This window comes from Thamnophis sirtalis, unplaced genomic scaffold (genome assembly GCF_051295495.1).
Source record: "Thamnophis sirtalis isolate CommonGarterSnake01/CBP01778 unplaced genomic scaffold, rThaSir2_p1.2 scaffold_4, whole genome shotgun sequence".
Lineage (NCBI taxonomy): Eukaryota > Metazoa > Chordata > Lepidosauria > Squamata > Natricidae > Thamnophis > Thamnophis sirtalis.
In genome coordinates, this window is record NW_028261384.1 from 113,655,687 (window position 1) to 113,682,781 (window position 27,095).

Here is a 27,095-nt window from a genome sequence, read left to right on the forward strand (position 1 = left end):
ACTGCAATTCAATATTTAACAAACTTAGCATGTTGAAGAAGAGCAATTGCAACTGCTATGTGAAGAAAATCACATCTGGGTTGTAATGGCAGCACAACTATCACTTTTTTAAAAAGTGATATAATTAATATGCATATTAAATCAAAGCTTCGGCTTCATAATGGGAGATTGGAATGATATACAGTATAACTTTGTAGTTCCAGGTCCTAAGTACTGTAAAAAGAAACTTTATGGAAAAACTGGCAGACCAAAATATGCTGGGCCTGCTATAAAGACTTTCACTGATCTGCTTGTGCATTAGGGAAAGTGCAGTCGATCTATGCATTTTGCTTAACAAGATGCTCCTTAATTAACAGAGTGGTAAAAGCCAATGGCGTTGGTATTGGGGTTCCTATTGGATGAAGGGGACTGGCTTACTACTTCCATACTATCATCTATTTATTTCTTCCTCCCTCCCTCTATAGATTAGATCAACAAGTCAAATTCAACTCAAAGGAGATTTTTTGAAAAGAAAAATTTAGCACCACTCTTATACTGAGCAAACTGAACATAATTCAGTGTAAGAATTATATCGAAAATATTTGAAAACCAAGCTTCTAATAATTCCAGAATCCATCACCCTCTAAAGGATGCTGAGAAATGTAGTTCTAAGCCAGCTGGGGAGCCACCAGTTTGCTACTCTTAGCATGTGAACCGAAACTTTATTAGTAAATGATGTGTCATCAACTCATTGACTCTTAACAATCAGATAAATATTTAGTCTCCATGGAGATCTGACCCTAACCTGATCCTTCAACTGTTCCAACAGTGCACTCTTCGCTGGGGTAATATCAATGTTGCTGATGACCTTCTTCTCATTCCTCCCAGCATTAAAGCATTCTTCACAGAGCCGGATTGTCGCATAATGTGTCTGAAGTAGGAAAACTGAAGCCTGGTCATTTATGTCTTAAGTAAGGACTGTTTGATAATCTATCTGTTTGTTCTCTTGGCTGTCCACAGAAATTCTCAAGAATCTTCTCCAACACAAAGTTCAAAGCATTAATACTCTTCCTACCCTGCCTCTTTAAATCCCAACTGTCACTTCCATAAGGCAGGGCTCTCCAACCTTGGCAACTTTGCAACTTATGGACTTCAATTCCCAGAATTCCTCTTCAACTCCCAGGAAGTTAATGCTGGCTGAGAAATTCTGGGAGTTAAAGAAAAATTCTGGGAATTGAAGCCCATAAATCATAAAGTTGCCAAGGTTGGAGACCCCTGCTACAGGGTCTCTGAGAATATAGCTTGCCCAATTCTGATCTTTCAGGCACAGTATAAACACGACACAATATTAAAATATCTTTTCGAAGATCTTCATGGCTGCTCTAAATAATTCCATTAATCACTTTGGCATCCCCTTCAGTGCTGTCCAGATTATCAAAATTTCTGCATGCTTCACTTTCTCCCCACTCCCCAAAGGAGATACAATCTCCTCTCTTTGCTTGCTTGTTTTTTTATAAAAGGGCTTGCAGTGTGTTTTTTCCAATTGTCTGTCAACTTGCAACTCTAAGTTCAACATTATTAGGTGAATATTCAATTTACTAATTATACCGACTTTGCAGGAAGTTGAGATTAAGAAACTGGTAAAAGAAAGAAATAAAAGAAAATTTAAAAGAAAAAAACTCAGTTCAATTCCATTTGTGAGTATTCCTGCACGCCTGTTTGCACAGAAGGGACGAAAATGGCTGCACACGAATGTTCTTCCTGCACTGCACGCCAGGAAAAAACTATACAAACTTCAGGGTGGAACCGAATTCCTTCTCAGAAACGCGTCCATCTTTTTAGTACGGTCGGATTCATATTTCTTCTCCGCCCATAAACGGCTCTTTACTCTCCTCCCACGCGTCATCTTTCCATTAACATTGAGACCTTTGTGGACCAATCCGCGCCACCTTCTTTATCTCCCTCCAGCACGGAGAAGTAGCGATGCTTTCTGCCTCCATTATGCTTCTTTTCGCTTTCGCTTTTGACTCCTTTGTCCCAAGCTTTACAGAACCTGCCCCGGTACAGGTAAGATAGCGAGGGGTTGGGGTAGACTTCTTTTAAGAACTTTCCCCCCCGTCCCTTCTGCCTGCCTGGTGCGCCTTAAGATGTGCGTTAAGATCAGCTGGCCGAGAAAAAAGGACGGCGCGTCGTGGTTTTTGCTTCTTGAAACTTAACCTGTCATTTGGCGATATTTGTGGCATTCGCGATCAGTTCGCCTTTCCGCGCTTCACTTCAACATGGAAAAAGAGATTGGGAAGGAGAAAGGAAACGACGTCTCACTTTTCTGCTCGCTAGAAAGTATTTTGATTCTTTCCAATGAGGGATCAGAGAAAAAGTGGCAGTGGGCAAGAAGTGGGGGTGGGATACCTATCAGGCGCGGTTTTCAAATAATTTCCTTTGCTGTTTCACCAAAGAACAGCAACAATAAAAAGGGAAGATTTCAGAGGAAAATCCAATTGTTTTACTGGAATTACAGGATCTGGTGGTTTTTGCTTGCATCACCGATAATAAAAGGTGAAAGGGGAGTCAACCAAGATGATTATTTTTATCTTTTCTTTACTAGTTGCCCTCCAGAATAAAGATAAGGAAGGACGATTAAAATAGAACATGGACTTAAGGAACAGCAGATAAGGTGCTTTACAGCTTCAAATAAACATAGCTGTTGGAGCAAAGCTTGCTTTCAAATCCTGCACGTCTCAGAATTAGTAATAAGGGCTAGGCAGGCTGGATTAGATTTACAGAAAATCAGTGGGACAAATTGCTATTCCAGTTTACTGGTTATTGTAGCATAGCCAACTTCTTCCCAAAGGAACAAAGATGCCATGACCTGAGCGCCATATAAATTTGGTTAAATAACTAAATAGCAATAACATCTTCAGCAGTGTCGTTGTTGTTGTTTTTAGTCGTAAAGTCATGTCCAACCCATCATGACCCCATGGACAACGTTCCTCCAGGCCTTCCTGTCCTCTACCATCCCCCGGAGTCCATTTAAGCTCACGTTGACTGCCGAACTGCTTCAGTGACTCCATCCAATCACCTCATTCTCTGTCTTCCCATTCTTCTTTTATCCTCAATCTTTCCCAACATTAGGCTCTTCTCCAGTGAATCCTTCCTTCTCATTAGATGAAAGTGTCATTAGTTATTAATAAATTCATTACTTTGTCAACTTCAAAGCAGACTTTGCCAGGAGAGTGTTCTCCAAATTGTTGGACTACAAAATCCCAAAATTTTGATCAGTAAAATGGCTGTGAATTCTGAGAAATAAGATAAGTATAAGATGCACCAAGGTTTTGAAGAGGCAATTTTTTTAAAAAAGTAGGTAGGTAGATAGAGGGAGAGAAAGAGAGAGAAATACAGTAGGTAGGTAGGGAGAGAGAGAGAGTAGGTAGGTAGGTAGGTAGGTAGATAAAGGGATAAAGAGAGAGAAATAGAGAGAAATAGAGAAATGCAGTAGGCGGGGGGGAGACAGAGAGTAGATATGTTGGTAGGTAGAGGGATAGAGAGAGAATATAGTAGATAGGTAGGGAGACAGAGTAGTTAGGTTGGTGGGTAGAGGGAGAGAGAGGGGTGGAAGAGAGAAATACAGTAGAGTATTAAAGTAATATGGCTTCAATAGGGACTTCAAAACAAAAAATGTGGTAGAGGAACATGTGAAAGTCGTATTATTTACTGGCAGGCTTTTCTTGCTTGGCTGGCTTTTCTTATGTCTCCACCCTTATAATCACACTTAAATACACACTTAAATACTTTTTTTAAAAGTACCTAACATTCATTCATAACATTCAGGAACAGAATCAGAAACTATGGGTATGGTTGAGTACAGCTGGCCCTGAAATAGTGGGCTGATGATGTTACAGAAATAGAAGATGAAACTTATTACAAAAAGCTTTGTCTCTAGCAGCAGGAAACAAGAACAGATGTTCAGAAGAGTGGAAGAATCAATTTTCTTTTCTCTCTAATTTGCATGGTACTGAAAGCTACAGTGTTGTTAAAACAAAAGGCAATATATTTTAACACTTGCTCTTTGGCTTACTCAACTTGTTTTTGAATTCACTTTGCATTGAAAGTGAATTTACATTAAAGACTTTGCATTTCTCACCTCAAACCCAACCATCAAGAATAGACACTAATTTTCTTTGTTATGAAGTAGATGAATGTCAGGGATGAAAAATGGCAACTCACTTTAAGCTAATGGTTGAAACCAGTGGTGGGTTCCAGATCCCATTCCAACCGGTACAGTTGGAATGTGCCCGGCGGCATACACATGGACGCGTGCAGCGTGTGCATGCGTCTTACCGCCTCCACGACACTCCAACTGCTCAGTGCAGCATCACACAGACGCTATATGCGCCATGCACGGAAGTGCAGAAGCCTTAAAAGACAGGTAAAGGGGGCGGGGGAGCCATCCGGAGCACTGTATCAGAGCGGTATCTGGTGCTCCGGGCAGGCTCCGGTACACCCATACCGGGGCGTACCTCCTGCAACCCACCACTGGTTGAAACCATATAAACTGAGATAAGCTTCCTGCAGAAATAATATTCATAATACTAAATTTCTCTTGCAAGTTTACTGTGTAATACCAAATTAATGAATTCCATCAGCCTTTCTTAGCTTGGTATCCCCTAGATACTTTGGACTATAACTTCTGTTATCTACAGCCCATCCCTTGCATCAGGGTAGAGTTGGACAACTGAACAGAGCTCGGGTGTTTACTGGCCAAATGCCCTTCCTGATGTTTGTGTGGAGTTCACAGCAGATAGTTACTCATTGCGCGTAGATAGAGAAACATTTGCCACTACCTAGTATCAAACTTGCATCTTCCTGATTGGGAGGAGAGACCTCCACTTCTAGGCCACCATGCTGCTCTGTCTATAATTTAACTCATTATAATATTCTAAACCTAAATTAAGTCACACTTTCTCATCCCAATCCACCTCGCAGAATTATTGTTGTGGGGAAAATAGAAGGAAGAAGACGTGTAGTATATGTTCACTGCCTTGAACACTGCCTTTATTGTCTGTAAAAACAATAAAGGTGGAATACAAATAAATAAATAAAATAAATCCAGTAGGATTTCTACTAATTAAACAGGCTGACTAAAATGAGAAGCGGGTCTTTTTGGCTGCACCCCACCTGGGTAACTAACCCTAACCTCCTTTGTTTGATTTTGACAATTTAAGTAGAGTTTGTACTCAGATAGGAGACCACAAGGAAACCCCAAGTCCAAATGTTAGACTGAAAAATTGAACAACTACAGCAACAAATTACTAAAGGCCATTGTAAGCTATTATAGTATTATTTCCTTTTCATAAATGTAACATAGACATGTCTATAACATCACCAGAAATCAAGTTTTCACCTTTATCAGTGAACAAATATACATGACAACTTTAATGAGAATGTCCTGTTTCTTTCCTTCTATTAATCGAATTTCTAGAACTAATGTTTACACATGATCGGAACTGTAATTCTTTTCAGTGAGCTTATGTTCCAAATTTTCCCTTGATGGTAGGGGGAGTGGACAGAGGATGCTTTCAAATATATAAAAAAGATCCTTAAGAGGAAAAATCCAAGATTCTTTACTCCTACTCTACCCCATAATAAAACTTAGGATTTCCTACAAGGTCCCTTATATATTTATTCCATCCCACTGTTATAAAGCTTTAAAAAAAAAAAAAAACACGTTTGAAGCTGCTGTTCTGTGCATTGGCATTTCCAAACTTATCTGATTCCTAATACTTGGACTACAGCCCCCATCATACCCAACTTTGTTTTTCTTTGTGTGTGTTTTTAGTTTAGTTTAGTTTATTAAACTTGTATGCCATTTTGTTCCCATCGCTTAATATTGCTTATCATACATTTGATTTGAAATCATTATTAAGAATACAGAAAAAGAAAAACAGAGACCTTTGTTCTGAACTGTTTTGTATAGGATTTTGCTCTTTGTATATAATGATCAGATGAGGGCCATTAATTTTTGCATTCTTGTTCACAAATGGTTCTTTTTATTTCTTCCATCCCAACCAAAGGACTGGTCTTTCATGACCCATGTCCTGTTTTCTTCTTTCTGTGTCCCATCTTTATTTCTCAAAATCTGGATAAGATAAGGATAAAGAAAATCCAGTTTAGCCTAGTTGTTAAGGCACCAAGCCAGAATGCAGGAATCCATGGGTTCAATTCCAGCCTTAGCCATGAAAGCCAGCTGAGTGACTTTGGGCCAGTCACTCTCTCTTAGTCTAACGCAGCCAGAAGGATTGTTGTGAGGAAAATAGGAGAAAGAAGATATGTTGGATATATTTATTTCCTAGATTTATTTATAAAATAATAAAAGCATATAATTAATAGATTAGATTAGATAGATAGATGATAGATAGATAGATAGATAGATAGATAGATAGATAGATAGATAGATAGATGATAGATAGATAGATAAAGAGAAAGAGAGAGAGTGGGGGGGAGGGAGGGAGGGAGGGAGGGAGGGAGAGGGGGGGAAGATATGGAAAAAAGGAGATGACCCATTGCTTAGTGATATGATCTTCTCTCTTCTAGAAAGGAGGAGTTTGGAATCCCACAGCATCCTAGTCACCACAAAATGGGAAACAGAAATAGTGCTGAACCGTGAGTTTGTTCTTTATTTTCCAAAGAAAAATATTTGGGGAAATAATGAAAGAATTAATGTAATAACTTGATCTAATTTCTGTGTTCTCATTATCTTCACCATGACCACCTCCACTTAGAATATTGATTTAATAAAAATTGTAACTTTATAGCAACAAAGAATCATACGTTTAAAAAAATGGTTGAGTGCCAAGAAATTAAAATTCTGTGAGATGTTGCTATTTATTTATTGACAGAAATTATGTTATTTCTATGAATTTTATTTATTTATTTTATCAACACATTTCCAGTCATTTCAGAATTTGTGGCAACTTTTGTATTTTTCTGCTGATTATTTGGTATTACTGTATTTTTATTTATTTTTGTGATCACTTTGGAATTCTGCGGAAAATTGATGTAGTCTGAACACTTTAAATAATATGTAAGCCCTTTCTAGAGTGAAGAAATGACAGTTTTAAGAATTCAAATTAGCTAAAAGAAAAACCAGAAAAAAGAAGGTAGTGTTATCTAAGTCCACCTATGATTTATTTATCAGTTACCCCTCATTATCAGTTCACTGTTCAAACACTAAACATTTTATTTGTTTACTTTTGATGAGTCACAGAAGAAATAAAGGTAAGACAATCATATGATCTGTCATCGTTCCAAGTATCACGTAGAATTAAATCAGAGTCCAAGGCAAAACGATCCTTAAAGTTCCAATTTAATAAATCAGACATTTAGCACATCTGTGGAATCCCAATTCAGGAAATTAGATCAGATTCCCACCCAGTTGAAAGTTCATGATTTTGTCCCCACACCCACAAATCCATCACATGGTCCAATCTTCTTCTATCTCAACCCAACTGGTTCCAGTCAGGTGCAGAGGTGCAGAGACAAAAGATGACCTTGGGCTTCTAAAAAAGAATGACAACAACACTTTTCACAATTCTACTCCTTTCTATTCCTCCCTCCCAACTACTACACTAATGAAACAGAATAATGAAATAAGAGAGAGTGTGGCAGGCCAAAGATCCTAAAAGGGATATAACTGCAGGCCTGACATCACCTAGATTTCATTTTTCCACTTAAACCATAAAATATGTAATATTGCAAAGTTGACTTTCCCAACAGAAAAAAAAGGTTGTCACAAAGGGATAGGACAAATATAAAAATAAGCCAAAATACTACATATTATTAGTATAATTGTTTTGGACTGAGGAATGTAGTGTTTTCACTTTCACTCGCTGGAGACAAACAGAGATCACAGGCACGGATAAACATTTTTTGTTCTGTGAGATTAACACTCATTGGAAATGTATTTTAGGAGGAAAGATGCGGATAGAAGACTGAAGTAAGGGATAGTGTTGTAGGGTCCAAATACAAAGCAGATGAAGTAACTGATTTTCTTCATTTAATATTTCCTTTTTCTCTCACTTAACATTCCCTTTTCTCTGGTTTTTAATCTCCTCCTCCTCCTCTCCTCCTCCTCCTCCTTCTCGCATACTGTGAGCCTCTTGCTTGGGAAAATAACATAATCAGATTAAAAATCCTATGAACTATCTATACATTTGGGCTGTAGACAATGATATAGTTTGGCCTTCTCTCATAATTGATGCTCATCCTTCAAGATGGGGCTTCTGGATTTCTGAAGAGCAGTTTGGTCCTACGATATCACATGAAGCAAAACTAGATGGGAGTCCTGGCCTCCCACAATTTGATTCAGTTCTTTTTCTTTGCCTCTTTCAGACCAACTTCATCAAATGTCCCTATATCAAAGTCTGTAGGTGGCATGATTCAGGACCTTCAGGAAGACATCAGATGTTCCATCTGTTTGGAATCCTTCAATAACCCTGTCTCCATAGAGTGTGGGCATAATTTCTGTCAAGACTGTCTGTTTATACACTTGAATAATTCTCCACAGTCTGAGTTCAATTGCCCTGAATGCCGCCATCTCTGCCACCCTGAACACATGAAGCCAGATGCACGGCTGAAAAGTTTGGTGGAAAAAATTTCACAATTTCCTCATCTGGAAGATATCAATAAGGTGAGACTGCATCTAGATGGAACTAGGAAGCTTTTACTGCATTGCATGTCAGGTGCAAGAAATCATGAGCCAGGGTACAGTTCAAATGCACAAGTTTATTTCATGCTACCTAGACACAAGTGTATGATCCAGGGGTGGGTTCCTGCCAGTTCTAACCTCTTCTATAGAAGTTCCACAAATCTACAGTGCGTTTAGAACCGCTTCCAACTCCCTCCCCCTGCCTGTCTGCACATCATCAAGATGAAGAGTGAGAGGAGGAATTCTGGGAGTTGAAGTCCACAAGTCTTAAAGCTGTCAAGTTTGAACACCCCTGGGGTTTTTTTCTAAAGAGTTAGCGGTACAAGGGTCTTGTAACTTGACAACTTTAAGACTTGCGTGCTTCAAATGCCAGAGTTTCTGAGGCAACATTTTGGTTGCTAAGCAAGAGTGTTGTTATGAGTTTCACGCCCACCCAGTCACATGACTGCCAAGCCACTTCCACTCGGTCACATGGCTGGCAAGCCACGCCCATCCAGTCACATGGCCAGCAAGCCACTCCCACCCAATCACATAGCCAACAAGCCACTACAACAAAGTAGGCCACACCTACAGAAGAGGTTCCAAAAATTTTTGAAACCCACCACTTGTCTGATCTACTAACGGTAAAGACAAATTGGTTCCAGATAAGGGTCAATGGACTTTAAAGGGAGACTTAGGTCTTCTGTGGGGATGTAGCGATTCCAAACTGATGATGCGTTTGACCCTTTCTCAGCTCAATATGGTCATCTCCTACATTGCATGTAGTTAGATTGATAGATGATAGGTAGATAGATAGAGGTTTAGTTCAAAGATAGATTGATCTGATTGAATAAGCAGGTGAATACAGGAAAAAGCAGTCTTGCAGATGACCAGATTCAGAGCCACAGAGGTCCATAAAGGTGACAACCAGAACCTTGAATTGCATCTGTAAGACAAGGTGCAGCCGCTCAGCTCCCAAAACTGAGTGGACTCCCAAGTATAACAGGAAACTTTCCTATTTCCTGTTGGAAACATTCATCATAGTCCAGGACTGCCACATTTTGTAGCTTTAGCTTCCAAATGCTTTACAGGTGCAACCAAACGTAGATCATTTTATAGTTATCCAGACGAGATGACTAGGGCATGGATGAATGGAAGCAAGGCTTCCCAACCCTAAAATGGTTGCATTAGTGCACTAAATGTAACTATTCAAAAGTCCACCTGGCTGTAGCTGTCACCTATCTATAAAATGAAGAATGATAAAGAGCTGCATGTCCGTGGTGGGATTTTACTACTGGTTCTGTGAGTGTGGTGTGGTTTTGTGGGTGTGGCTTTGTGGATATGGCAGGAGAAGAATACTGCAAAATCCCTATTCCCTCACCACCCCCCTAACCTGCTTTCCAGCTCCGTTCTCCTATTCAGGGCAACAAAAGAAGATCAGCTGGAAGGCAGCAGGGGTATGGCCATCCTATTTGCCGGTTCTCTGAACTTTTCAAAATTTCCGCTATCGGTTTTCCAGAACCTGTCAGAACTGGCTGGATACCACATTTGCTATAAGTCAAGAAGGATCCCAAGTGATGGGCCACTTTGAACCAATGAGTACAATCCTCCTTAGAGTTATGGGACAGCACTTACATTGTTTGGGGTGGGGTTGACATATTACTGTTGATACATGACTGTGCCGGTGGATTCCAATGGCTTCATATAGATGTGAAGATAACCTGGGCCACTCCACAAAATAGAGGTCTCTGAGCAGAGCTGTCATCTCCTCCTCTGTTGAAAACCACCCTGTAGGAAGAGAAAGAACTATTGAAAGACAATATGTCAGTGAGAACTTAACTTCTTCATTTTCCATTCAAAATTATACAGTCCCTTTCCAAAAAAGCTTACAAATAGCAAGTTCTCTACCACTCCTGTCAATCTGGCATGGCCATCACAATTGTGCTGCCCTAGTTTCTTCTATCTTGGCCCTCTTCAGACCTGAGATCTGTCTCCAACTGAGTAACCATAAATGTTGTACATAACTTATTTTTACCTGGTTGTCTTCCCCTTTTCAGATGCTGCCAACAGCTTCATTGGAATTGGGGCAGGCAGTACAGCTAGTACGTTTGGATGAAAATGGGGATCTCTACTTGGATGCGGAGGCCCTGAGTACTTGCTTAGAGCAGGAAGAGGTGAAAGATATTCCCATCTGCTTGATTTCCATCATTGGGGAACAGCGACAGGGTAAATCCTTCTTGCTAAATTTCCTCTTACGGAGACTTAAAAACTTGGTAAGTCTGAGAATAAGTGTTTATTTTCTTAGTGTTTTAAAATGATTTTGATTGGTATGGTCTTAAAGTGTTGTGTAGATTTTATTCAGGAAATCCAGCATGCAGAATGAGTTTACATGGGTTGCATTTTGCACATGTGCAACTTTCTAAAGAATATGAGGAGAAGGGGAAATGTATAAGGTATATATTCCTTGTCTGAAAAAACAAATATAACAGCTTAATAAAGGAATATTTTCACTGAAGGTAGAGTAATATCTCATATCTCACCAGTATCTCCCCGGCAGAGTACAAATGACTCTCAAGGCGTTTCTAAATTCCCAAGAGATTTATGCTATAAATAAATAATAAAATATAATTTAAAAAATAAATAATAAAATGAAGACTAAGACAAAGACATGCATTTCACCAAAAGGCAAATTGATGAACTTTGCAGAAATATAGAGCAAAATAGGGAAAGTTGCTTCACCAAGTGATTTTTGACATATTGTGAAATATGTATCATTTGACAGCAATGCTATTTCAGCAGCTCTCTGTTTCTTATTTCATTTATTTCTTCCTTGCTGACAGGCTGCTACAGATAACTCTTGGCTGGGCCAAGAAGATGAGCCATTGACAGGTTTTGAATGGCGTTCAGGAACTGAGAGTATCACCAAAGGGATATGGATATGGAATCAGCCATTTTTGGTCCCTGATGAAAATGGAAAGGTAAACGTTTGAGAGTTCAATCCAAGAAGTAATTTTCTCTTTTTTCTGCCTTTTGTCTTCTTCTTTGTAGCGTCTATGCAGGTTTTTCAACAATTTTCTGAATGTAATGCATTTTCCACCTCCTACACATCAAACTAAATAAGATTTCATTAATGCTACCCAAAAGGTTGATAGTATGATAGAAATCTTGCCATAAACAACATCACTTGGCCAAGCCAGAGGTTGATTTAATTGAGATGTCTGCATATTTGATTTGTTGATTGATTTGTTGATGATATACCATCAAGTCAATATTGTCTTCTAGCAACCAAATGGACAGTTTTCTTCACAATGATCTATCCCTAACCTGGTCCTTCAGATCTTCCAATGTGCACTGATCATTGTTGTAATAGTCTGTATTCACCTTGTTGAGTGTCCTCTTCTCTTTCCTTCCATTTTTCCCATCATTAAAGTCTTCTGTAGAGAGCTAGCGCTTCATATAATATGTATGAGGTAGTATCTGATAATTTGTGCTTCAAATGGAATGACTGGGATAATTTATTTTATGTTCCATTTGTTTTCATTTGTTACAATGGTTGGTTGTTTTCATTAGTTTTATCTCTCTGGTTTTTATTCCATTTATCGTCATTTTGATTTTTTAAAAATGTTAAGAATGCTGGGAGTTGTAGTTTAACCAGGACAAAATCTAAAAGATTTTCCATCTTGGCTAAGAGCATATAAATATATTTCAGAAATGAATTTTGTGACTATGAACACATTCCTAAGATGGTTATTAAATAATCCACATTATACAACTTGAAATTAAATGAAAAGAATAGACTCACGTTTTATATATATATATGTGTGTGTGTGTGTGTGTGTGTGTGTGTGTGTGTATCCATTTATTTCTCTTCTCTGTTCATCTCCAGGTAGCCTTGTTTTTGATTGACACTGAGGGCTCAATGGATATAGAGAGAAGCAAGGACAATGGTATCAAGCTTTCAGCTTTCTCCATGCTGTTAAGCTCCTATCAGGTGGAGTTCTAGAAACCAAATCATTCTTTTTTCCTCTAGACTGTAAAATCAGCACATACTTACTACATCTTTGTTGTGTTTATTAATTGTCTTTTAGATTCTCAATTTATCCCATAAGATGAAGGACCCAGACCTGGAATACATGGAAGTGAGTTGAGCTTTAAATATTAAAAGTGAGGTCCTTGTTGCAGGGCCCACAGCATGTTGATCTTAGAGATCAAATTAACCCATTGTCTGAATCTGCACATCCATTGAATCATTAACTTACCTCTGGTGCTTGTTTCATGCAGTTCACTGAATCACAAAAACATTCCAGTGGAACCTTATCAGGTAGAGGTGATATAAAAAATATTGCTAAAAGAAGGTGGCATAAACCAAAGCCTAGACTTCTGGTATCCTTTGATTCAGGTAACAAAACTGGAAAGATCCTAGATTATTTTACCTGGTTACCTTGATTGAAATGCAAGAATCTGACAGCTATGATACCCAAGCAGTTCGAATCCATTTCAGCATACTACAAATAGAGAATCCATGCCTTGCAAAAGATTCCATAAGTAGTAGGGTTATGCAGTGCTTCAGATCCACTTACAGAAGATACTGAGGAGGATGAAAATTGGTAAATGTAATACCCTTTGAAGCCCCTGTATCTTTTCCAGGATATTTGACAACTACAGAAAAGTTAAGTTAACCTTAGGAAAGATGTGGGTATTTTAAGAGTTTTGATAGGTGTTACAATCATATTCCAAAGAATCTTTTCCAAAATGTTCCCAAAGTATTGCTAAGTCTTATTGTGGAGTAAATATTAACAGGAATATCAAATGGCCAAGTCAGATTGCAAAAAAAGTCATTTAAGTTGGATGATTAGGAACAAAGATTAATCTTTGTCCCAATGGAAAACATGGGCACCTAATAGTTATTATTAGATCCCTATCACTGTTGCCCCAATGTGTGCATATGTTATCTACTCTTTCTTCCGTTTACTTTAGTCCACAATGAAGACATCAAAATAAATCAGGAAAACCAGTAAGGACATTTTCCAATTTACATGATTGACTCAGCCATGAATACAATCACTGAACAAATCAACAGCATGTTGATCTTAGAGATCACATTAACCCATTGTCTGAATCTGCACATCCATTGAATCATTAACTTATCTCTGGTGCTTGGTTCATGCAATTCACTGAATCACAAAAACACTCCAATTTTACAATTTAGCATGCTGTACAAATGCAACTGATAATTCTTTAACTGATTTGAATAAGTTGGTTGTCTCAATAACATTAAAGTTAAAAGCAATAGGTTAAGTAGTCTAATGTGATTACTGTATTACATTTTAAAGTGTGTGTGGGGGGTAGATATACCTTCCCCCAATCCACTTAAATATAGTACTGTATTTAAATATATTGTCCTGAATTCTCTGGAATCGGTCAGAATAGAAATGTGATGTAAGACAAATTTTTAACTTTAAGTAGATATTATTGTTGTCTTCCAACAACAACAACAATAATAATATCACAATCTGGCAATTGAAATTACATAGCTATGGATGAAACATGTAACACTGATACTCATTATTATCGGGGCACTTGGTACCATGTCCAAGAATTTTACAAAACATATCAAGAAATTGCAGCTTCCTGCAATAACACTAGCGGAACTGCAAAAAACTGTGCTACTTAGAACATCATATATTTTAAAAGGATAATTGTTGATACCTAGGATGCTGGCAGCAACCCGTATCAACTATCAGTACCAGTCAATAGTATTTGTGACACATTTTTAAATATTCAGTTGACTGAGTTTCGTGTTTAATGAATAAAAGAGAGAATAATAATACCAAATGACAACATCTGCCTATCCTGTGTCCTGGGGAAAGACTCAAAAGGTGGATAAAAGTACCAAATCCAATTTAAACATCTGGCTGGCTGTGCAATGAACCATTATCATATCGTCATTTCTAAAAATATATTTTTTATGTGTGTCTTTATCTTTCCTGTCATCAAACGCTCAAGGTAGCCAACAGTAAAAACAATAACTCACAAAATCATTTATTTCCTAAATCATGTTCTAGTTCTTTATCTCTGCCACTGAGTGAACAGGCAATTAATTTCAGTGAAATTAAATCACCTAATTTAATAGTCACCTACTTCTTTCATCCCACAGATGTTTTTGTACATAGCAAAGAGTGTGGGCCATCAATTCAAGCTGAAGCCTGTTCAGGTATGGAGCCCCATCTTTTTCCTTCTTTCTTTTCACATTCATGTAATGTATACTTCCCCCCCCCCCCTTCCACTGTCACCATCCCCTCAGGACTGTTGCCCTTATACATGGTCAAAGAGGCTCTTTGTTCCTGAATTCCTGTTCACAGCTAACGCCTCTTCATCACTGTTTTCTTCTGCCTGGTACTCACATCTCTCTTTCCTTTTCTTTCATTGTGAATACCAATGATTTTTTTTACCCACTGCTATTAGAAAATGCATTACTTATCTCTATAATGTATTCATTTCTCCTCTCGAGAAAGGACAGTAATCTCTGAATAACACTTATTTTTTAAAATATTTTTAAAGAAAAAGTCAAAAATTGGATAAAGCAGGAATCTTTGCTACCATATTCATAAAATAAATAGTAGAATGATTTATTTTTCCAAAGCACACACCCCTTCCTTCCCTTACTGTGCTGCTCCCTTAAGAAAGTTTCTCTCTGCTTGATTTGAATGTCAGAACCTAATCAGGCAGTGAGAAAGTTAATATAGCAAAATGAAATTTTCATCAAAAGCATGGATAGACAGCCTGAGGTCCTGAGGCTCCAAGTTCCATTTTACAGCAAGAAGAAACTCTGTTCAGAATTATAACTTTTCCAAATAGGTGTTGTAAGCCTTTAAAAGTCCAAAAATCATATCTATCCAAAATGAGAAAAAAGCAACCCAAATGTTGCTACAATTCCCTTGACAATAGCAATAGCACTTAGAGTTGTATATCTTTTCGCAGTGCTTTTACAGCCCTCTGTAACAGAGGTGATATTCAGCCAGCTCCCTCCGGTTCGGGAAAACTGGTAGCAGTGGCTGCAGGAGGCTCCACCCATCCGCCCCGACATAATGTGTGAGCACTGCGCATGCACAGAAGGCAGTGTGCAGATGTAGCACATGCGAGTAAAGCGAGAGAGTGCACACACACTCACATTTGCAGATCAGTAGGAAAGGTTCTTTAAGCGGTTTTACATAGTCAGCATATTGCCCCCTATAATCTGGGTCCTCATTTTACCCACCTTGGAAGGATGGAAGGCCAAGTCAACCTTGAGCCAGTGGGACTTGAACTGCCAAACTGCTGGCAATCAGCGGACAGCAGAAGTAACCTGCTGTAATGCACTCTAACCACTATGTCACCACATAGTATCATCAGCCCTACCTATTGTGATCGTTTGGAAACTGAAAAGGGGAAGGTTGTTAAAAAGCAACAGGAGCAACCTAACTGCAATGTGAATGTCACTTACTTAACAAATGTTTCACTTAGCAACATAATTAAGGGAAAGTGTTGTCTTATTTTCACTGTAATTATGATATGCTTGGTAAATGATATAAATAAAGTGAAAACCAATCTTTTAAAGTAGGACCGGCTTCAGAGAAAGGTCAAAACTGTACCACTAGGGAGAACAGATTCTTTTCATTGTTATTCTCCTGCCCTCCATAAGTGAAGAAATGAGACACCTTTGCTCCCCTTCGGCTGCATAGCCTGGGACCAGAAGAAAGTATAAGTGAATAAGCTGAGGGGACTTGCAGAGTAAGAAAGAATCTGATAAAGTAGGAATGCCCTTAAAAGGTACAGGTAGTCCTCGAGTTATGACCACAATTGAGCCCAAAATTTATGTTGCTAAGTGAAACACTTGTCAAATGAGTTTGCCCCATTTTGTAACATTTCTTGCCACAGTTATTAAGTGAATCATTGCATTTGTTAAGATAGTAACCCAGTTGTTAATTGAATCGTCTTTGGCTTTGAATCATCACTAAATGAACTGTTGTAAATTGAAAACTGACTATATTTCATCCAGAGCCTAAAAGCCAGATTTCTTTAATAGGGAAGAATCAGTGGTGAAATGCGACGAGTTCAGACCAGTAGTAAAAAATACTAAAAAAAGTTGAAAAAAAAAAAAGTTCTGATGATCGCGCATCACACAGCCAAAAACGGGAGGTGAGGGGGTCCGTTTTTGTTCCAGCAGGCTTCCCTTAAGCCTGCTGGACCAAAAATGGGGGTGAGGTCCATTTTTGCTTCCAGAAGGCTTCTCTGAGGCCTGCTAGGCCAAAAACGGGGTAGATGGTAAAAACTGGGGGGGGGGGGTGTCTGCTTTTGCTCTCAGCAGGCTACCTAAAGCCTGATGGGCCAAAAATGGGGGCTGGGGGTGCTGAGAAAGAAAGAAAGAATGAATGAAAGAAAGAGAGAGTGGCAGAAATAGAAACAGAAGAGAAAGAAGGAAGGAAGAGAAAGAAAGAAAGAAAAAGAAAGGGAGGGAAAAGGAAGGACTATAAACCTCACCATAGAAGGAACTTCAGAGGGTAATGCAGGGCTGGAAGGAACCTGGAGGTCATCTAGTCCAACCCTGCTCCAGCAGGACATTAAAGTGAGTTTCTGTCTTTTGATCCCCCAGTTACATGACTACATAGTCACATGACCCCCCCCCCCCCAAGCCACGGCCACAGAACCGGTAGTAAAAAAAAATTAGATTTCACCACTGGGAAGGATCCTAGTTTTGCAGCGGTATGCATTACTCATCAATCTCCCTGTTTTGTCAGCATTGATAGACATGCTAGATGCATGCTTTGGCAGGAGAAGGTGATAAGATTGCAAATACTTCCTGTGGTTCCTTGTAATGGTAGAATCAGCCCCATAATTTTGCAGCCATATGTACAATCTACTTTCTAACTCACCTTTGCTACCATGCAGAGTAGGTTTTTTGCTTCCATGCGTCCAGTAGGACCAGAATAGGAAGGAAAGAAATCAAATGCAGATTCTCTTGCTTCTTTGTTGCAGCATCTTGATGTCTTAGTTCGTGACTGGTTCTACTCACCCACCTATGGATTCCAGGGCGGACAAGTTTATCTCCAGGAAATCATCCAGGTAAACCTATTATAGAAATTATAGAAATATATCCTGTGTTGATAATGAGGAGATTCCCCAGGAGTCCTTCTAAAGGAGAGAAACAGAGTGATTGTGAGGTGGTGTTACAATGGTTGCATCTTCTCCCTTCTATTTGTCCATTTAACCTCAGAAGCTGGAGGGTCAACTCAACCGGTATTCACAAACCCTGGAAATATTAAAAAGCACCAACACATCTTGTTACCTGATGCCCTTCCCTGGCAAGGCGTTGGTGATGGGAACTGAAGGCACCATAGCAGGCAAGAACCTCTTCTTTTCCATTATACCTTCTTCATGTTCCACCCACAAGTCGATTCATCTGGCATTTTCATAAAGTTTAGGAAGGAATAAGCACAATGACTTCATTGTATTAGAAGGAGGAACATTGATACCATAAATCCTTCCTGATTAGCATTGGAGTTTAAAAACAATTAAATCAATTCATTCTGTGGCTTGTAATGGAATTGGGATTTTTTTTTTCCTTCACAGGAACTGGGGGGGGGGGGGGGGGAGAGGACAAACTATGGAACAGATTTTTTTTCTGTTATCATCATTTAAAAATTGCTCTGTATCCAAAAGGCAATGTAAAATGACCATGGAGAAACCAACAAGAGTTTCCACTTTCTCAGAGTATTTTTTTATGAAATAAATTCTTATTCTACAAATAATTGCCATGGCCACAATTCACCAAAACTTTCTTATTGTGTTATATGATCTTTGTGGCTTATTGCAAAATATGCATTTTTTTCCCCTAAAGAGCTCTTCATCCTTCCCTTAGCACTACTCATGGTTGATAGAATCAACTTTGCAAACCCTCTGCTGCATTTGTTTTCCCCAAAGCTTATAAGATGCACAAAGTGCACATCTTATAAAATTTGTATTTATACAAAGTGCACTTAAAAATGCACAAAGCCTGAATCTTGGAGATATTAAAAATATTCTAAAATAACAATTTCATTTCTCCAACTACCAGCACCCAGACACACAGCATATAAACATACATACTGAAACAAAGGTTTATCAGACAGGATAGTTCCCATTTTAAAGCCAAATCCAACACTGTTGCATTTTGGAATCTTCAGTTAAATCGGGTTGCATTCAGATTTTGTCAACCATTTTCTCCAAAAAAAGTTTTTTTTAAAAAAAACCTTCTCCTGGCCAGAACAGTCTGAATTGGTTTGTGTTTTTTTTTGCAGGTATGGATGAGGATTTTAGGGGATTCCTGAACGATTATGGGAATCATATTGCCAGATCAGCTGCAATGCATGTACAGAGAAATCAGGAGAACAAACCTCTCACCGGGACAGAACTTGCTGATAAGATAAAGGTGAGAATTCTGGGAATCAAATGATGAAAGCAACCAATGCAGTGGTGGATTTTACATTTTGTTACCACCGGTTTGCCCCACATGCACCCGCCCGCTTTACACCACTTTCCATGCATGTGCCTGGCCTTCCATGCATGCGCTTTGCTTGAGTGCATGCCTTCCGCTCATACTTCCGGCCTCAAAAACATGCCCAAATAGGACAACATGCCTGTGATTTCCACTACTGGTTCAGGTGAACCAGTCCAAACCAGCTGAAACCTTTGTATTTGTGCTAGGCATATAGAGATTTCTATTATACCAAAAAAGATCAGTTTCTTTAGGTATTTCTCAACCTCGGGAATTTTAAGATGGACTTTAATTCCAAGAAGCCCCCATATTGGCTAGGGAATTCTGAGACTTTAAGCCTACATCTTAAAGTTGTCAAGTTTGAAAAACCCTAATACAATTACTCCTTCTCTAATAAAATTACTTATATAATATTATTTATTACAATTACATCTATGTTGTAATCTGTGCACTGTATCTCAACCTCAGCAAGGATTTCAACTCACAGAATTCCCTAATTGGTGTGCTCTAAAACATACAGTATTTCTCCATTACTACCTACTAAACATTGATGTCTTCTTATATACAGGTAATCCATAATTGAGCCCAAAATTTCTGTTGCTAAGAGAGACACTTGTTAAGTGAACTTTACACCATTTTACGACGTTTCTTGCCACAGTTGTTAAGTGAATTGCTGCAGTTGTTAAGTTAGCAATATGGTTGTTAAATGAATCTGGCTTCCTCATTGATTTTTCCTTGCCGGAGGGTTGCAAAAGGTGATCACGTGATCCCAGGATACAGCAACCATCATAAATGTGAGTCAAATTGCCAAGTATATGAATTTTGATCTCCATGGGAATGTTGCATCAGTCGTAAAATTGTCATAAGTCACTTTTGTAAATTTGAATAGTCACTAAATGAACTGTTGTAAATCAGGGAATACCTGTAGTGTATTCTGACTCCCCCTCCCCTTTTCCCCCCTGGGAATTAAAAGTGTTGTCACTTTTAACAGCCAGCAGATGGAGCTCTTACACTTTTCTAAATTGTCCTTTTTCTTTCTATACATTCTGTAGATTTGTTTTCACTGGAAAGGAAAAAAAAACAACTATCTTTTTGCTGCTGATGACGGCAGAAAACATACATCTCGTATACTGCCTATCACAAGGCATGCAAGGTTGCTGCTTTATTAGCAACTAACTCTTCTACCCTAGTGCTAGAGGAAAGGTTCAAATGAGAGGGAAAGGAGCATCGAGAGCTGAAGCCAGCAAGTGCAAACTTTGTGAGATGCCCTATTCTGGATAGGTGAAAACTGGTTATATGGAGAAGGACCCCAGTTTGGACTAAAATTGTATGTGTGAATTGATAGGCAACTAGGAAAAGTCCAGCACTGCCTATTCAAAACATGATTTCACAGAAACTCAGAGTTAAAATCCCCGATCATTTCAAAAATCCATATTTGTTGAAGTACTACTTGATCACATTAAACAAAGCCAGTGGATAGTTACCACATCAAGGTGATTGTTCTGAATCTCACTGGGAGCTTTAGTTCCACATTCAGTTGTTGTGTGGCTTGGTGTGAGCCTTGTTACTATAGACTCAGAGAGCAAGGAACATGGTCCAGGGGTGTGCTGCTGGGGGCCTGCAGGGATTCGGGAGCTAAGATTCTGTGCAGTTGGGAGAACCTCAAATCCCACTCCTGGCTGGCCCCGCCCACTCCTCCCCTCCCCTGAGTCCACACGCGGCCCATTTTGGATGCAGGTAAGTGCAGGGTGTGCACAGAGGCTCGGGAAGGGTGAAAAATGGGCTTCCAGAGCTGGGGAGGCTGTTTCAGCCCTCCCGGAGGCTCAAGAAAAGCCTCTGGAGCCCAATAAGGGCAAAAACACACCCACCCACCAGGGGTGAGTTGCTGCTGGTGTTACTACTGGTTCGGTTCACGTGCATTTTGGAAATCCTGCTTTCTAGTGACTCTAAATCATGTGGCAGAGCTGTCCTCCCCCCCCCCCCCCCCACGCTGTTCTACTTCCTTTGCAGAGTCTTAATCCTCCTTTTTCAGCGCTGTGCGGAAAGGTGCAGGCCAGTGAAGCAAACCCAGTAGTGAAGCGAACTGGTAGCAGACCTCAGAGCATTTCACCCCTGCTCTCTACATATCTTAAAAGTAGTCTGAATAGCCAACTAGGAGAGTCTTTTGTTAATCTATTTTTATATGTTGAATCTTCCCTTTTTTTATTCTTTCAGGGCTTTGTCAGAACTCATGAAACAATATCACACTGGGTTTTCCTCACCCACAGAGGTACTGACTTCCCCATTTTCCTTCTGTATCTTTCCCTGGTATACACGTATAACTAGTCTTTACTTTTTAAAAAGGAAAACATCCTTCAGATCAAGTTCCACATTTGAATAGAATTCTGTCAGCCAAGTGTGATTGCTGACTCCATGAACACATCCATGTTGTTTTCTGAGCAACTATGTAGAAATGCTTTGCTTTTCACTCTTTCTGTTTCATTTTGTTTTAATCTTAGCCTAATATTACAATTCTAATATTGCCGGGTGATTCCCAACAAGGAATTAATAAGGCTGATAAACCATAATGGGGTGTGAAGAAGAGCAAAGGAATCTTGCTGAAACTAAGTTGTACTTGGCCTAGTTAGCATTTGGGTGGAAGAACATGTTAGATATGACATTGGAGGTCCTTAGCAGGAAATCCTATTTCTCACAGCTGAGCTGCTTGATCATCGGCAACTTCCCCCTCCCGCCATTTTTTTAAAAGTATTTTTTTCCTGCCTATTCGCCGGAACAGGCATTTGTTGTTGCGAAAGAATTCTTTAAAAAGTGTAAAAAATGGGGTGGGGTGCTGCGAAAGAAAGAAAGGAAAAAGAAGAGAGAGGGGAACCACAAACTTGGCCCTACCCGTAGCTTCTGAGGATACTTTGAAAGAGCACAGCAATCCAGGGCTGGAAGGGACCTGGAGGTCATATAGTCCAACCCCCTACTCTAGCAGGACATTGTTAAAGTGAGTTTCTGTCTTTTGAATCCCCCAGTCACATGACTACATAGCCACATCCACCCAGTCACATGACCCGCACCAAGCCACGTCCACAGAACCAGTGGGAAAACTTTCACAGCTCTATACATACATACATACATACATACATACATACATACATACATACATACATACATACATACGCACACTGAATCTTGCAACATTTTAAAACTAATTCTAACTTTTTTCCCCTTTATACATACATACATTCAGATATAAAGAGAGGGGGAAGTAAGATTAACTTTAAAATATTGCAAGATTCAAGAAGGAGGAGGAGATTTTGGGCTCCAAATTAGGAATTGTATTAAGCAGGCCAATGTATTAACATGGATGAAATAATGGCTTGTATTGAGGCATACAAGATTACTGAGTTTGGGAAGAACATGACCTGCAACTGGGTTGGCATGCTTTCTTGTGGTATGGAAAATGTGGTTATTTCAAATTTTTATGTAGCCACATCTGCTAATATTTCCTTTTTCCTTCTGCTCAGATGGCCTGTAACCTTCAACCAGAACACCAATAAAATGCTCCAGATGAAATTTAAAAAGTACATCCAAAAGCAGGTAGGACAAGCCCAGTTTTATTATATTTTTAATTTTTTTTAAGGCAAAAAATGAGGATTCTGAAGACAACAAATACTTGGAATGTCTTAGAGAGAGAACAAATTACTATGGTTTGCCTACTGTAAATTGGCATGTAGTGAAGGGGAAAGGATTGACATTTGGTCAGAGTAGGGTAGACTAGAATCAGAGCTGTAATAGAAACCAGAGGGCTGAGCTTTTAAAGTTCAAGTGCAGATAAGGACCAGAATTTTTGCTTGCTAAAAGATGTGGTCATTAAGTCTTAAGTCATCCCATGATCAGATCCCTATTTTACAAGCATTTTTCCACAGTTGTTAAGCAAAAAACCATAATTAAGCAAATGAATTGGTAAGTGAATTATGTGGTTATTAAGTGAATCTGGGTTCCACATGACTGATTAAAAATAACTAGATCACAATTTGGAGTCATGTGATAACAGGATGCTGCAATTTTGTAAATGCAAGCTGGTTGCTGAGTTTGCAAATCCTGACTAAATTCAAGAACATGCTGTAAATCACCTTTTTTCAAAGCTGTTATAACCCTAAGCTAATATAAAATGAACAGTCATAAATTGAGGACTACCTGTAGTGGCATTAGTAAGTATTAAATACAGAAAAAGAAAATCAAATGATTTTTGATTGATATTGTCTGAGAATGGACTGTGTTTTGCAAAATTTAGCAGATTAACCATTGACCCCTAGTGTCCCAGTGGTTAGATACAGTATTGCAGGCTAACTGCCCATAACCTGGAGTTCAATCCTGACAGGCTCAAGTTGACTCAAACTTCCACCTTTCTGAGGTCAATAAAATGAGGACCCAGATTGTTGGGGTCAATATGCTGAAATTTTAAAACTTCTCAGAGTGTGTGTAAAACACTATGAAGCGATATACAAGTCTAAGTGCTATTGCTATTCCTAGACCCATAAAAGAAGTTAAAATATTTTGGCAGTTCAAAAATTATCACACGGGTATAGGTTTGTTTGTTTCTTCTTTCATCTTAATTGGCCAGAAAAGATTATTGGGAACATAAAATGGCAAATAAAAAAATATCTTGGGGTCTTAGCTATAAGGACAGATTAAGTATATATGATAAATAGTGGAATAATCAGAAGTGGCATTGTTATGAATAATGAGATGATTAATATTTCTATTAATCTATTTCTGTAACCTACCACCTTTTGTCTTCAATCTTAGGATAAACTATCACGCTCAATGTGGGCAAGCCTACATGTGGTCCCCAATTTGATGGCTAAGCGCTTAGACGAGAAGAAAAAGAAACTGCTCAAACAGTTCCAAAACTCATTTCAGGGTGACGAGCCACATCAGACCGAATTTTTAGCTTGCCTGGAGTCAAACCTCAACTGTGAAACTAAGGATTTCTTGGAAGATTATAGGCGCCGCTTCAAAATCTCCGCTATCAAAGCCGGAGTAGCCATTGGGGTGGGTGCTGTGGCAGCAGCCTTGTTAGCAGGTGAAGCCATTGTGCTGGGAACTGGTGCTACTTTTGCAATTGGGACTGTGGCCGGGGCAGGCACATTCGGTCTCGTTGGGGGAGGAGTGGGAGCTGGTGTGGGGAGACGCATAGGGGATTCTTCTAAGACCAATGATGACAACAGTGAGGCTAAAGATGATAATAAGACAGAAGAAAAGGAGGAGGAGGAAGAGGAGGAGGAGAATATGTCAGATGAGAAAAGTCTTATTAGCTGATGAGGTTAACCTTAAGAATTGAAGCCCCACACTTCCTTTATTAAAGAACAAATACCTGCTATAAAGACATTAATCCCAAAAGACTAGTCTCATGTGCACTCCTTTGTCTCAAGAACTATGGAAAATTAATTATCCCCTTTCGGGGATAGCCATAAAATAGCATAGTTCTGGCACAAAGATTTGAACTTGCAAATGACAATTAAAAAAAAAAACAAAGGCTTTTAAAGGAATAATTATTTCCTCTGGGGCTCTCCCTCCGGGGGTGGGGGGAGCTCCAATGAATTACCAAGCCTTTTACAGTGGCATGTTTCTCCTGCTCTAGCATTTATTCTAAAGGAGAAAAGGAAATTATATCCATAGCATTAGAGCCACTTAATGGTATCCATTTTGCAATAGTCTGCTTTGGATCAAAATCTAGAGCAGACTAAAGTGGGCTTTGTTGTCATCTCAAAATTTATCACAAGAGGCTACTCTTTCGCTCTTCATAGAAATATTGTAACAACTCCCAGATGGAGCTCCTTCAAAGCTTAAATGTGTGATTTATGTTATGTCACAGTTACAACCCTTCCTGAACAAGGAGGCCCTACATCTGATCTTTCATTCCCCAATCATCTCCTGTCTGGATTATTGCACTGCACTCCACATGAGACTGCCATTAAAAAATAATTCAGAATCTTCAGTTATGTGAGCTGCATTCGGTGCTGGGTTGTTTCCATACCCAACTCAAGGTGCTGGTTATGACCTTTACATTCCTATATGTCATAAAGCCAGATTACCTCTGCCATTGTCTTTATCCCATTACATTGATCTTCCCCACCTGGTCAGGCAAAAAAGGTATGCTGCAGAATCCATTGGGTAAAGAATTTTGACTGATGGGCTCAAGGAAGAGAGCTTTCTCTGCCATTGCCCTCATTCTTCGGACATTCTCCCCGCAGAGATGAGGCAGGGCCCCACTCTCCTTGCTTTTCATAAGTGCTTGAAGACTTGGCTCTGTTGATTCCAGTTGGGGCCCACAGATGAGCACACAACCATGGGGCTGGCTAGCATCCCAAAGCCTCTCCCTGCCCCTTTTTTAATCTTGAACTTTCACTATTCTGTTCCTGTTTTTAATTCTCTTTATTATAATATGTATAGCTTTTATGATTTTATATCTATTTATACACTGCCCAGAATCCCTCCATGAGGGAGATGGGCAGTTTGTAAATATGATATATAAATAAATAAATTCAAGATTCTGGTGGTCATCTTAAAAAGCAGTACATGGCTGAGACCAAGTCAACTGATGGCCCAGTGGGAACAGGGAGACAAGACCTGTTAAAGTCTCCCTGTGCTGAGAGAATATCATGTTCATGGCTCCCATTCCTAAGCTCAGGAATCCCCAACCAATGGACCACAACCTGCAACCAGTCCGTGGCCTATTCCCAACAGGGCTGTGTGAGTGACCTGGTGTATGCCCAGGCGCAAATGTGCAGTGCCCTGAGCGTCAGGGCTCGTGGCTCCACTCATGCACGGCCTTCTACCACAAAACCATGCCCTCTTTTTCTCCCCCCCCCCCCCCCGTGCTGGTCTGTCAACTTGGAAAGGCTAGAAAATTCTTCCTAAGCTTTCTCAGTTGGCAGCAACCTCTTTTGCAAATACCTTTCCCAAAACATTTCAGAGAATTTTAAAGGCTCTTTTGGAAGATATTTAGAAGAGAGATGAAATGTTGGGTTCTGGGATCATAGGATATTCTTTGTACCTCCATGTTTTTAAGTTGCACTACTGTAATAGATTGTTGATAATAATGGTGATTAATGGATAACAACTAAACATTTTTTTTTATAATAACATAAATACTTTGGCTATATTGGTTGCACATTAACCAAAAAAGTTCTTTTCTGAGCTTATGATATACTGACTTTTATGATATTACCAGAATAATAAATTAAAAAAAAAACCTTCCAATTTTTTTAACATGGGCGGTTTGTATTTTAAAGGCTTGTTTTTATATGTGTATTATTTTCATGTAATTATACTACATTGCCCAGATCATTTTGCATTAGATGGGCATCTCTATAAATTCATTTAATAAATAAATCCTAGGTCTCCAACTGGAACCTGAATTTCCAAAGAACACCAGTCAAGTACAAGATTTTGTTTGTTATTGGTATTGTGTTGTAGGAAATTGGATGGGGGGAGATGGTACAGGGACTTAAATTTTCCCAGAAAGGAAACACAATTCTTATCAGCTTCCTTTATTGTTTTCTTAAACAAAATTTCTCTCAGCTTGCCTGAATGCCAGAAGCAAACCAAGGAAGTTTGTTACACAGAATGGTTTAATTGATGTACTTTCAAGTTCCTGGTTATTCAAGGAGCAGACACCACCACCCCAGAATCTCTCTTAAAACAATGAGAATCTGTGTTCAGGGTGACAAATTTTCTCTGTCCAGCTAGCATATTAAAGGCAGCTCATGTTTTCTCCACACCAAATGAAGATCACCAAGAAACTGGGTCCCACTGCCTCCGCTGTCGTTTTAGTATCACCATTCTAATCCAGATGATCCCCTGAAGACTTTAGTAGAAGCAAAAAATAAAAGGAATCATTTATAATTCTTCCCCCTCTGTCAGGCT

At 39.2% G+C, this 27,095-nt stretch overlaps 1 protein-coding gene across 1 annotated transcript; it reads left to right on the top strand.

Moving 5' to 3' along the window:
* The first annotated feature begins 1,894 nt into the window (after nt 1-1,894).
* Nucleotides 1,895-26,600, top strand: RNF112 (ring finger protein 112). The gene is made up of 14 exons (XM_087713750.1): nt 1,895-2,046; nt 6,571-6,639; nt 8,368-8,665; nt 10,720-10,935; nt 11,503-11,640; nt 12,549-12,653; nt 12,751-12,801; nt 14,820-14,876; nt 17,678-17,764; nt 17,916-18,042; nt 18,979-19,108; nt 21,390-21,458; nt 22,700-22,760; nt 23,973-26,600. Exons 2-14 carry the CDS (start codon nt 6,614-6,616, stop codon nt 24,483-24,485), a joined length of 1,878 nt encoding a protein of 625 aa, XP_087569876.1. The 5' UTR covers nt 1,895-2,046; nt 6,571-6,613; the 3' UTR covers nt 24,486-26,600.
* Nucleotides 26,601-27,095: the final 495 nt, after the last annotated feature.

Coding starts and splice junctions, on each gene's coding strand:
- RNF112 (XM_087713750.1), top strand. CDS start 6,614: ATGGGAAACAGAAATAGTGCTGAACC. Junction 6,640..8,367: donor AACAGAAATAGTGCTGAACC/GTGAGTTTGTTC, acceptor TGCCTCTTTCAG/ACCAACTTCATCAAATGTCC. Junction 12,802..14,819: donor CAGACCTGGAATACATGGAA/GTGAGTTGAGCT, acceptor TTCATCCCACAG/ATGTTTTTGTACATAGCAAA.